Below are 12,346 nucleotides of genomic sequence, written 5' to 3'. Positions count from 1 at the left end.
TTAGCCAATAATATCCCATTTTCTTAATGTGAAAATGGAGCTTCAGTCCGGACTAATGTGATCTACAAACTACCGAGTGCATTTCTTGCAAAGCTCTAATTGCTTCGTCCTTTCCCAGACACCATAAGAGCACTCTTTCAAATGATCTTCTGTACAGTGTGTCCTTATAGTAAAGAAAGCAAGGTGCAAGATGACGAATGTCAGTCTTTCTCCTTGGATCTTCTGGAAGTATCCCATAACATAAGTAATCAATGATAGGTTGTCACCAATATTCTTTTGCATCCTCAGATACGACAACGAGGTATTAAACTTCATTTTGTTTATCCTCATTTGATGGGGGTACTACCCATTCTTAGCGGATAGTAACTTGCATCTAATTTGGAAGAGTCAGGGTTGAGGCCAAAGTAGCTAGGGCATCAACTTGCTTATTTTCTCTCCTTGTCAAGAGTTGGAGAGTTACTTCTCGAAGCAACCGCATTAACTTCTGTGCATAATCATGATATGGTCGTAGCTTAGGCTTTCTGAATTCATAGCTTCACAAAAGCTGCTTGATCACCAATTGGGAGTCACCAAAGACTTGTAATTGCAGTTGTTTTATGTCAACTGCCATCTCAAGTCCAAGTATTTAAGCTTGATATTCAGCAACATTATTAGAGCAACGGTTTATAAGGGTAAAATAGTATGGGATGACCTCTTCTTGTGGAGTGACGAACACCACACCGGCATCAACTCCATCTCGATGTGCGGAACCATTAAAGTACATCTTCCATGGGGGTCTGGCTTCAATAACCATTGCATCTTTATCAAGAAGTTCATCGCTCAGTTCCCAGTCATTGGGTATCGAGTGGTTTGCCAAGAAGTCAGCCAATGCTTGTCCCTTTACAGCCTTTTGAGGAACGTACACAATCTCAAACTGTTGAAATTGAAGGTACCATCTTGCATGTCGATCACTAAGGACTGGTTTCAACATTACAAACTTGATGGGATTTGCCCTAGACAAAAAACGAACAACATGAGCTTGAAAGTAGTGCTTCATCTTTTGAATTGAGAAAGCCAATGCCAAACATAACTTTTCAATTGGAGAATACTTCAGCTCATTTGGTGTCATCATTTAGCTTAGATAGTAAAGAGAGTTCTCCTTGCCTTCACTATTTTCTTGAGCCAGTAGTACCCCAACTGACCTCTCTTGTGCCGCGATGTAGAGTATCAACGGTTTCCCAGGTATGGGTGCCGCAGGAACTGGTGGCTTCATTAAGTATGATTTGATACTCTTAAAATCATTACTACAAGCTTGGTCCCATTCTAAGGGAGTGTCCTTCTTCATGAAACAACTAAATAGTTGACATTTTCCAGCCATATTTGAGATGAACCTCCTTAAATATGCTAGTCTTCCTTGAAGGCTTTTTAACTCATGAATGTTTCGAGGCTTGGGCATCTTCAAAATTGCATTGACCTTGGCTTGATAAATTTTAGTTCCTCGGTGTTGCATAATGAGTCCAAGAAACTTTCTAGAAGTAACTCCAAAGGCACACTTCAATGGATTCATCCTAAGTTGATATCTTTAAAGTAACTCGAACACCATTCTTAGGTCTTTTAAGTGGTCATCTCTCTTTCTTGGCTTCACCACTAGATTATCCATGTAGCATTTAACATTTTTATGGAGCAGGCCATCAAAGATACTATGCATAGCCCTTTGATAAGTGGAGCCAGTGTTCTTCAAACAAAAGGCATCACCTTGTAACAATAAATACCTTTGGGCATACAAAATACAGTGAGTTCTTTATCCTTTGGTTCCATGCGGATTTGATTATAACTGGATGAACCACCCTTGAAGGACATTGCCTCATAACCAGTGGTGGCATTAATCATCAGCTCTGGTATGAGGATTGGAATGTCATCCTTAGGGCAGGTGCTGTTGAGATCCCAAAAGTCAACACAAACTTGAATTTGGCCATTCTTCTTTTGTACTGGAACAATACTTGAAATCTACGTGGGATATTTGACTTCGCGAATAAAGCCATCTTTAATGAGTTTGTTAACTTCATTTTCAATTAATGCAACCAACTCTGGCCTAAAGCGCCTTTGGGCTTGCAGAACAGGACGCGCACCATTCTTAACCGCCAACCGATGGACTGCTACTTTGGGATCTAAGCCAGATATTTCCTTATAGCTCCAATCGAAGACATCCATATATTCTTTGAGTATGTCCATATAAGCAATTTCCTCCGCCACTTCTAGAAATGCACTTAGGTAAGTTGGTCTTGGGTCTTCATCAATTCTAAGATTAACTTTCTTCAAGGGATCTATTGTGGCCTTTACTCTTTTTTCAAATTACGATGGAGCATCTCCAACATCTTGCTTCTCTTAAGGATCATCATCTTTGATGGATATATGATAACACCAGAAAGTATCTTTTATCTCTTCATCAATCTTTATTTGAGACGAGACATCTTTCTTATTCTGGGTCATAACATGGTATGAGAAGCCAGCACTCTCTTTATCTTTCTCGCGTTGCTTGGTATAAACCACAGTATGAGCCTTTGCTTGTAGCACCTCGTTGCATGAAACTACCAGTTTTGCCACCTCATTATAGAAGGAATCAAACTTTGGAAATCTTTCTAGATCTTAGGCGAATAGTGCATTGTTGTACTTTGACTACTTCTCCGACGCTTGTTATTTTTCTTCTTATTTAGAGGACCCAATCTTTCAAACACAGAAGTTCTTGTGGTTGATTCTCCAAGTCGATCAAATACAGAGGGTCTTATATTAGCAACAATGGATTATTCTTCCATGGTGATGTAATTACTGACTGCCCTTCTTATGGAGATACGAATTGGAGGTGGCTGCGTGTATCCTAGACCTTCATGTGCTTGCCTAGTTGTACCCTCTGATGGAATTTTTCCCAACCTTGAGATGATGTTGACTTCATATCACAAATGGTAGTGTGTACTAAGTCTAAGGGATTGGACTTCCTTTCAATGGGCTTATACGGATGCTTAGCATACTTTGATTCCACATACGTTTGACATTTTAATTTATTGCACGCAAAGTTTGGCAAAACTTCTAAGTTAATCAGTTTTCGCAATGTTTTGTAATTGACATATCCTAATCGTTCATGCCACAAACCATTAGACTCAAGCAAGTAAGAAAAAACAAAACTTTTACTGATTTCAACATTCATTACATTCATCTTGAATAGGCACTTGGTGAGGTTGCCTTTTCCTACGTACACTTCTCCCTTACTAAGTACAGTTTTTCTAAAAATAAATAAATATTTGAATTCATTTTTGTCAAGAAGTGATACAGAAATTAAGTTCTTCCGTAACTCCGGTATATACAGGACAATATTCAAAGTCAACACTTTGCCAGATGTCACTTTCAGGCAGACTTTTCTTATTCCTTCAACCTTTGCAGTTGCGGAGTTGGCCATATATATCCTATCTTCGCCTTGAGCCGGAGCAAAAATAGCAAACAACTTCTTATTTGCGTAAACGTGGTGGGTGACACCGAAATCCATCCACCACTCTTGAGGATTTCCCACCAAGTTGCATTCAGACAGCATGGCACACAAATCGTCCATTTCTTTCTTGGATTCAACCATATTTGCTTGGTCCTTGTTTTTGTCTTTCTTTGGGGCACGACAATCCGTTAATTTGTGGCCAATCTTGCAACATTTAAAGCATTTTCTTTTAAATTTCTTCTTAGGTTGATTACTTTTCTTTCCAGCTTTCTTCTGTTTTTTGGAGTTGTTGTGGTCGTCTTCTACAATATTTGCTCCACTTATTACAGAATTTCCTTTCGACCTTTTTTTCACGTCTTTGTTGTCTTCTTCAATGCGCAGTCTTACTATAAGATCTTTGATTGACATCTCCTTTTGCTTATGTTTCAAGTAGTTCTTGAAGTCCTTCCTCATAGGTAGTAACTTCTCTATTATCACCGTGACTTGAAACGCCTCGTTCACGATTAAACCTATAATAAAGTTTATGTGAACATCAAGAACATTTTTAATATTTTCAACTAAGGTATTCATCAGACTCATACCTTCCGCGAGGAGATCGTGGATGATCACTTGCAGTTTCTGGACTTGAGATACAACAGACTTGCTGTGAATCATTTTAAACTCAAGGAATCTTGCAACAAAAAACTTCTTGGTTCCAGCATCCTCAGTTTTGTATTTTCTTTCTACGCACCCCACCACTCTTTTGTCGTCTTCATTTTACTATACACATTGTACAATTCATATTGGAGACCATTTAGAATATAATTCCTGCATAGGAAATCGGAGTGTTTCCACACCTCTATAATGACAGATTTCTCCTAGTTTGAAGTTCCATCGGGCACCTCTGGAGCTTCTTCAGATGTGAATCTTTGAAGACATAAAGTTCTAAAGTAGAAGAACATCTCCTATTGACACCTTTTGAAATCAACACCCGTGAATTTTTTGGGTTTCTCCGCTGGTGTCATTGCCTGCGGAGCACTCGTATGACTCGTTATGGAAACATTAGTTGCTGCCACAGTCGTTACAGCATCATTCACTTGACTATCAGAATTCATTTTTCTATCACAACAAAACAGTAAATTTAGTATATCTAAATACTACTTATAAAGTTATAGCAATTTTAAACAGCCCTTGTTTCTAGTTTAACGATGAAGTTTTTATGACTTTCAATCGTCAATCGAGTGATCTTTAACTTGTGATGAAGATTTTATTTCTTCAAACCACTAGTTAAGTTCAAACGGAGTAGAAAGTTTAAGCTTGAATCTTCAGAAACCAAGCAATACAGATTCTGAAAATTAAATTATTTCCTTAAGATTGTTATCTTACGGGTACACAAGAATCTATTTTTAGGCACAACAACTTCAACACAAGTTCACGTATAAAACAAAAACACTTATAAAGTTATGCAACACCTTCAACATAAAATCAAAATGACCTTTCAAAGAAGTGTATTTCTTAGAAAATTAGATGAAACAGAAAAAAGGCCAAGTCCCCCGACTTCACGAAGTGTTCTTAAGGAAATAATTCCCCTCAAGTACCCGAGGTTGCAGAATTTTCATCCAAGGATAAAATGGCCTAACAATCCGGCTGTAATGGTACCTCAAACGATCAGATTCTCTTTGAACTCACTCTATGATTAGATGATCACACGGAGTATTTTAGAAAGCAAGAAGTGTTTTAATGCAGGAAAATTTTGTGTCTAAACTTGTGGAAAAATACAGGTTTATATAGCCATCAGGTGCCCCTTCTGAAAGGTGGCAATGGTTCACCGGAAAGGTGTATCCTTTCTGAACAGTCATGTCTGTTCATCGAATCATTGTGTCTTTTTCTGAACAGTCACAACAATCCGAACAGACATTTCCTATCCTGAATCAATGTGTCATTTCGTCGAAGGGCTACATCCTTTTTGAAGCATCATTTCACATTCTGCAGTTATTTCTGTACTGCATGCACGCACGTTAATGGAGGTTCAAAAACTACAAACAAATTTGTTGTGTTTTTCCTTTGATTTTTTTGGACTGTTCAAATAAATTTTGTCCAAAAATATAAATTTCATTGATCATTTTTCAAAGCCAAAGCCAAGCGAGCAACGACGATGGCGCAAGACACCTCTTGGTTCTTGCCTCACTTACTATGTGGAGTAAGTGTTCCTTATTTATAAACGCTTTAACGTTTCCTTCTCCCACCAATGTGGGAGAATTAGTAGTCTTTCCATTTTTTAGTACACTTTCCATTTTTGAGTGTTATCTCAAATTTTTTCCTCCACTTGGTCCCCTCCATTTTCCATTCACACTTTTGATCTAGAACCCAACAGTGATGATTATACATCTGACTAGTATTAATCAAGCATATGCTATTGTTCTAAATATGGAAAGTCAGAGAACGAATGAAGCAAGTTTTAGTCGAGCTACTTCATCTGAAGGACTTCTAGATCCAACAACCTTACTAAGCAACAGTAGGGACACCATGCTCATTCAGGAAAAAACAATAGTGGTTATCAAAGTTACTCAGAGAATTCTAGGAGTGGTTATCAAGGTTATTCAGGAGGTTCTAATGGAGGATATCATAATAACTATTCAAATAATTACAAGTCCTGAGGTATCTCAAGTGAACAAAGAAGCAACTATGGAAGATCTATTCTCTATTATGATTACTATCACCGGAAAGGTCACATTAAGGACAACTGCTACAAACTTCATGGTTATTCAAATGGAAAGAAGGAAAATGTTTACTCAGAATCTTGTTAGTAATGCTGCTATTAATGGTGCAAATCATCATGTTGAGCCACAAATTCCTCATGTTCCTGCTCATATCTCATTCACATCTGATATGTCTATGTCTGCTGCACCTGTGTTTACTCAATACAGTACCATCAAATCCTCCATATACTGAAAGGAAAGACACTTGAAACTATAGCTAATGCTGCAAATGCACCCAGATAAAGTATTATAAATGGTCCTGTGTCTAAAATAACTGACAACAATTAGATAGTTGATATAGGTGCTTCCAATCACATGGTTTACTCTTTGAATTTTCTGAATCAGTGTAAGGAGTTGACACAAGGAAATAACACCAAAGTAAACTTGCCCACAGGAAGTCAAGTATCTATCAGTCATATTGGTAGTTCTGAAGTGTTTAAAGATAAAAAAATGCATAATGTGCGATTTATTCTGGAATTCAAGTATAGTCTTCTTTCAGTTTCACAACTACTAAAATAACTAAGATGTGTTGCACTTCTCTTTCCTGATTTTTGCATATTTTAGGAACTATCTAGTGGACTGGTTCTGGGAATTGGTAGAGAAGAACATGGTCTATATCTCTTGAAGAATAACATTGACAAGGTCAGGGAAGATTCTCCTAATTCATGATATAGATCTTTTATAAATTCTGTTTCTAATAAAGCCACCAGTAGTTGTATAGCTAAGAATGTAAATACAAATTTTGGTGTTACTTATCTGTGGTATCTGTGGCATAGGAGGTTAGGTCATGCTCCAATTAAAGTCTTGAAAAGCATAGGAAGTCTAAATGCTGTGAGATTTCAGGATCATCCATGTACTGCTTGTTCTATTACCAAGTAATCTACCTTTCCCTCTGAGTAATTCTGTGTCATCTTTTGCTTTTGATATTGTGCATGTTGATTTATCGGGTCCTTGTAGAGTGCCTACTCATGATGGTAAAAGATTTTTCATGGCTTTAATGGATGATTTTTCTAGATTCACATGGACTGTTTTAATGAAAAACAAATTTGTCGTTGTTGTTGTTCTATAAGACTTTATTATTATGATTAAAAATTAGTTTGGTCTATCTATTAAGTGTTTCAGAATATACAACACCACTGAATTCTGAAACTCTCAAGTTTATAATTTGTGTAGAGAGAATGTGTTGGTTTAAAACCGTTAAAGGGAAATAACATGAATTCAATTCAAAAACTAGCCGCTAAAATAGAGATGGAGTTTGAAGAAGAGAATATGCAGAGAGGTTGATTATTTTCTTGTAAAAGCCGTCTATTATTGATCATCAACTAAGCAACTTAAATAGTTGCTATTACAACTAAAAATAGGACAAAGAAACAACCTATTTCTACCAAAATTAAATAACTAATTAGTTTCTACAAAAGATAGAACTCCTAATTTAACTAGGATTGTACGTAAAAAAACTGCTGGAGAAAAAAAACAACAACTGCATTCTTAAAGCAACTTTCAACACTCCTCCTTGCTTTATGAAATGCAAACACCAATTCTTTGCCTTAGAAGCTCGAACTTGCGTAACGACCTCAGATGTAACAGCATACCTCCCACCATTCTTGGTACACCTGCCATTGTTTCCAACATCATTGCACAACAACCGTATCTTTCCTTAAAAATAAATCGGTTGGAATCCTGAGAAGTTTCACTGACCAATAAACAACCTTATCAAGGAATTTCATGGGCACATGGTGCTTGCTTAGATCAATCGACAAGTCAGCCTGATATGTCTCCCATGGAGATGCGAAATGGTTAACGTCTCTATGATGAGCTTCATCAGCACGGATAACAGTAACAACATCCTTTAGAGTTGCATCCTTAGGCAGTCTTCCGTAGTCAATTGCTATCGCAGGAGCAGGGACATTTTCAATTTCACCACGATCAATATCATTAAGATACAAAGTTTATGAGTGTATGGCCTCCTCTTCCAGATAACCAACAACTCTGTGAGCAAGCTTGGGGGACAACAAGTAAAGCACAAAGTAAAAATTGAAAAACGCTCCCTGCACGGCAAAAACTAACAACTTCTCATACCATTTAGGTTGTACTAGCTCCACCATAGTCATCAGATGCATCCTCTCATTCTCAGTTTCTTCAAGTAATGCTTTTATCCAACCACTACTTTGCTCGAATATCTCCTTTGCGTCACGGTCAGGATAATTATTTTCCTTGAAGGATTCGTAGAGTCTCTTGGAGGTGATTCTCCATATGCCTTTCTTTTACCACTTGAACGTGATTCAGAGGTGCTCATACCTCCAACTTTGAGTTTCTCCTCAGTTGATGAACTACCTGCTATCTTCTGGATTTCTTGCAATGCAGCTGATGTTCTGCAGCCAGGATCTCCAAACTATGTCAGAGCTGACTCCCCCACTGAATAGTTTCCAAGAATCTGGCAGGATTTAACCTGGGCTAACCGGGAATTGCTCGGCAAAGGCAGCTCAGCTGACTGAGTAGCATTCTCACGCTGCTCATCATAAACATTCTCAAGTTCCAGTTCTGATAATTTATCAGCATTAGCAGTTTCAGGCATCTGTTTTCTCTGAACTGAAATATTGCTTTCCAAGTAAAGCTTACACTCAGAATCAGATTCCAAATGAGTCATATTCTGGAATCCATTAAGAGGGCACAATCCCTTTCGCCTAGCAAGACCATAATTATTTCCCGACAATACCATATTGGGCTTTCTATCTTCCAAATCATGCTCAGGCGAAGACATTTCTTCACCTAAATGCTTAGCAGAAACTTCATTTGGACAAGGTATGTCAGGCAGTCCATTCTCCGAATCATCCGATGGAAGTCCAGAAATATCATCTAGCTTCTCCCCGAACGCAACAGCTTCCTTAGGATATACTTTCTCCCAGCTGTCAGTGGCGGAAAAGTCTATTCCTTGAAGATCATTAAGAAAGTCAATGCAGTCAACTTTGCAATCACAACCAGGACAAAGCCAACCATCATCATCAGGTGGAATGGCTTCTTTTAGCAGAGGTGACTCCACACACAATGGGTGAAATCTACGCTCTTCTTCCAATGGCTTTAATAAGAAACTTCTGCCTCTCATTTTGACTTTAAATAGGTCTTATCCAGATGCTTTCTTGATCAAGCAGTGTTTATCTTCAAAATACAATTTGAAACCTTTTTCTAATAACTGACCAACACTTAACAAGTTTTGGTCCAAATTGGGCACATAAAGAACACCAGAAATTATTTTAGTGCCCGATTGTGTTTCAATTGTAATCGTTCCCGTTCTTTTTGTTGAAATATAACCACCATGGACGATTCTAACTTTTGTAACTTTAGTAGGCCTCAAATCTTTAAAAAGATCTTTATCGCAAGCCATATGATTTGTGCATCCACTATCGATCAGGCACGACTCGCTTGAGACACTGCTTGTTAAATATGATGCGACAAAGAGTTGATCTTCTTCCTGTTCATCAACAACTCGAGCCTCTGCATCTTGATGCTGAGTTTTGTTCTTACAGATGATCACTTCATGCCCAAGCTGATTGTACTTAGTGCAATTAGCATCAGGCCCCTCCCAACACTTGAAAGGTGGATGTCCAAGCTTGCCGCACTGCTTACAAGGAGGGTAGTTTCCTTTGAAATCACCTATTTTGTTTTTTTTTGTTGTGTATTGCTCCTTCTTCATCAGTTGGTTGGTACTTCTTATTCTTCTTATTCTTCATAGAACATCCATCATCGTTATGCTTGGCTGGTAAGGCACCTTTGACAGCTCTTCCTTGTCTCATAACACGTTATTGCTCTTGCGCTTGAAAAGCACTTAAGAGCACTGCAAGTGTGATCTTAGACAAGTCCTTAGTATTTTCTAAGGCTGTTATGGTAGCTTCAAATTTTTCAGGTACCGTTACTAGGATTTTTTCAACGATCCCTGGATCATTGGAAGTGGAACCCAACAATCTGATGCGATTTGCTAAATTAAGAAATCTGTCAGAGTACTCCTTTATGGTTTCACTTTCTTTCATCCTTTGCATCTTAAACTCACGTACCAGATTCATCACTTGCATCCCTCGAATCCTTTCATCTTCTTCATACTCAGTCTTGAGATAATCCCATGCCTCTTTCGCTGATTGCAGAGACATGATACGAGTTAAGATATTAGATGAAATTGCAGTAAATAAGCATGCCATTTCCTTTGATTTCCTCATTTTCCTCTCCTTGTGAGTTTTAATCTGTGCCACCGTGGGATTGTCCGGCAAGAGAGCTATCTCGTATTCATCTTGAACAGCTTCTCAGAGATCCAAAGCTTGCAAATATATCCGCATTCTAACTGCCCAGATTTGATAACTTTCTCCATCGAAAGTTGGTGGTGCCATTGAAGAAAAAAATGTTTCTCCGTTCATGGTATCCCGTGGATCAGATTGATGCAAAAACTCACAGGTCCGATACTAATTGTTGGTTTAAAACTGTTAGGGAAATAACAGGAATTCAATTCAAAAGCTAGCCGCTAAAATAGAGATGGAGTTTGAAGAAGAGAATATGCAGAGAGGTTGATTATTTTCTTGTAAAAGCCGTCGATTATTGATCATCAACTTAGCAACTTAAATAGTGGCTATTACAACTAAAAATAGGACAAAGAAACAACCTATTTCTACCAAAATTAAAATAACTAATTAGTTTCGTACCAAAGATAGGACTTCTAATTTAACTAGGATTGTATGCAAAAAAATTGCTGGAGAAAAAACGAAAACACAGCTGCATTCTTAAAGTAACTTTCAACAAAATGGTATTATTCATTAGAGTTCTTGTGTCTACACACCTCAACAAAATGGTGTTGTTGAAAGAAAGCACGAGTCTATTTTTGACAAGGCAAGAACTTTAAGGTTTCAAGGTCATGTTTCATTTACTCAGTGGTCAATTTCTTTTTGAAAGGTTATACCAAAGATCTCATTTTTGGTTTCATATCAGAGTATTTGGCTCTCTGTGCAATGCTACTGATGTGATAAAGGTTGTCAAATTTTCTTCTAGAGCTTATCCTGCAGTATTTCTTGGTTATTCTTCATCTCAGAAAAGATATATATTGTTTGACTTGAGCTCTAAGCACATGTTTGTTAGTAGGGATGTGGTGTTTAAAGAGAATGTTTATCCCTTTAAGGATATGCTTTCTCATCCTTTTCCTCTTTTCCTTGTGCTTGATCATCCTGTTGGTGACACTCCTATAGTTGTTCCTTTTGAGCCTGTGTCTAAGGTTGTCCACTCTCCATCTCCCATTTATCAACCTCAACCTGAGGTTGTACTACCTGCTGATCCTACACCTGCTGCACTTCTTGCTCCTCCTCCCGTGCTAAGGCATTCCTCCTGACCATCTAGATCTCCAGTATGGCATACTGATTATGTTGTGCCCTCTAAGTTAGTTCATCTTTGCTCTTATCCTATCTCTTAGTATGTCTCATATGTCTCATATGACAGGCTATATCCTACCTACAAGTCATCTCTTATTAATTATTCAGTTGTGTCTGAACCTTCTTCCTTTCAAGAAGCCGGTCATGATCCTAAATGGATTGCAGCCATGGATGATGAGATCAAAGCCTTAGTTGACAATCAGACTTGGGGTGTGTTTGGTATGATGGAAAATATTTTCCATGGAAAATGTTTTCCTGGAAAAAGTTTTCCGAGAAAATAAGTTGGTTTTCTACTTATTTTCTCATGTTTGGTTGGTGAGTGGAAAATATTTTTCAGAAAATATTTTATCGTGTTTAATTGGTGAGTAGAAAATATTTTTCAGAAATATATTTTCTAGTGTTTGGTTGGTGAGTAAAAAAATATTTTTTAGAAAATACTACTAATGGTTAACTAGTATATTAATGTCTGAACTAATTTAAGCATAACAAATAATATCAATATTGAGTATTAAGATATTACAAGTTACTAAATTTTAAGCAACTACTAATTAGCAAGCATGGGAGACACTTTTCAACATTTTGTCAGACAATCGCAAGATACTACAATCAATAAAAATACAATTGAACGACAAGTTTATTCAACCTTGTGAAACAAGTTACAATGATGACAAAATGAAATATGCAATTAGCAAAAGTAAAATAGGTAAGTCTTCCTCTATGCATATGGAAATAACAGTACATTTAAC

The 12,346-nt window shown here is 37.5% G+C and overlaps 1 protein-coding gene and 1 pseudogene across 1 annotated transcript; both read right to left on the bottom strand.

Moving 5' to 3' along the window:
* Positions 1 to 7,697: 7,697 nt before the first annotated feature.
* Positions 7,698 to 8,454, bottom strand: LOC124897302 (annotated as a pseudogene).
* Positions 8,455 to 9,995: 1,541 nt separating this feature from the next.
* On the bottom strand, positions 9,996 to 10,406 carry LOC107855956. The gene has a single exon (XM_016700955.2). It carries the CDS (start codon positions 10,404 to 10,406, stop codon positions 9,996 to 9,998), a length of 411 nt encoding a protein of 136 aa, XP_016556441.2.
* Between the last annotated feature and the right edge of the window lie 1,940 nt (positions 10,407 to 12,346).

This window comes from Capsicum annuum, chromosome 3 (genome assembly GCF_002878395.1).
Source record: "Capsicum annuum cultivar UCD-10X-F1 chromosome 3, UCD10Xv1.1, whole genome shotgun sequence".
NCBI classification, from domain to species: Eukaryota; Viridiplantae; Streptophyta; class Magnoliopsida; order Solanales; family Solanaceae; genus Capsicum; species Capsicum annuum.
This window is presented reverse-complemented; position numbering and strand designations above follow the sequence as displayed.

Coding starts and splice junctions, on each gene's coding strand:
- LOC107855956 (XM_016700955.2), bottom strand. CDS start 10,406: ATGAGGAAATCAAAGGAAATGGCATGCTTATTTACTGCAATTTCATCT.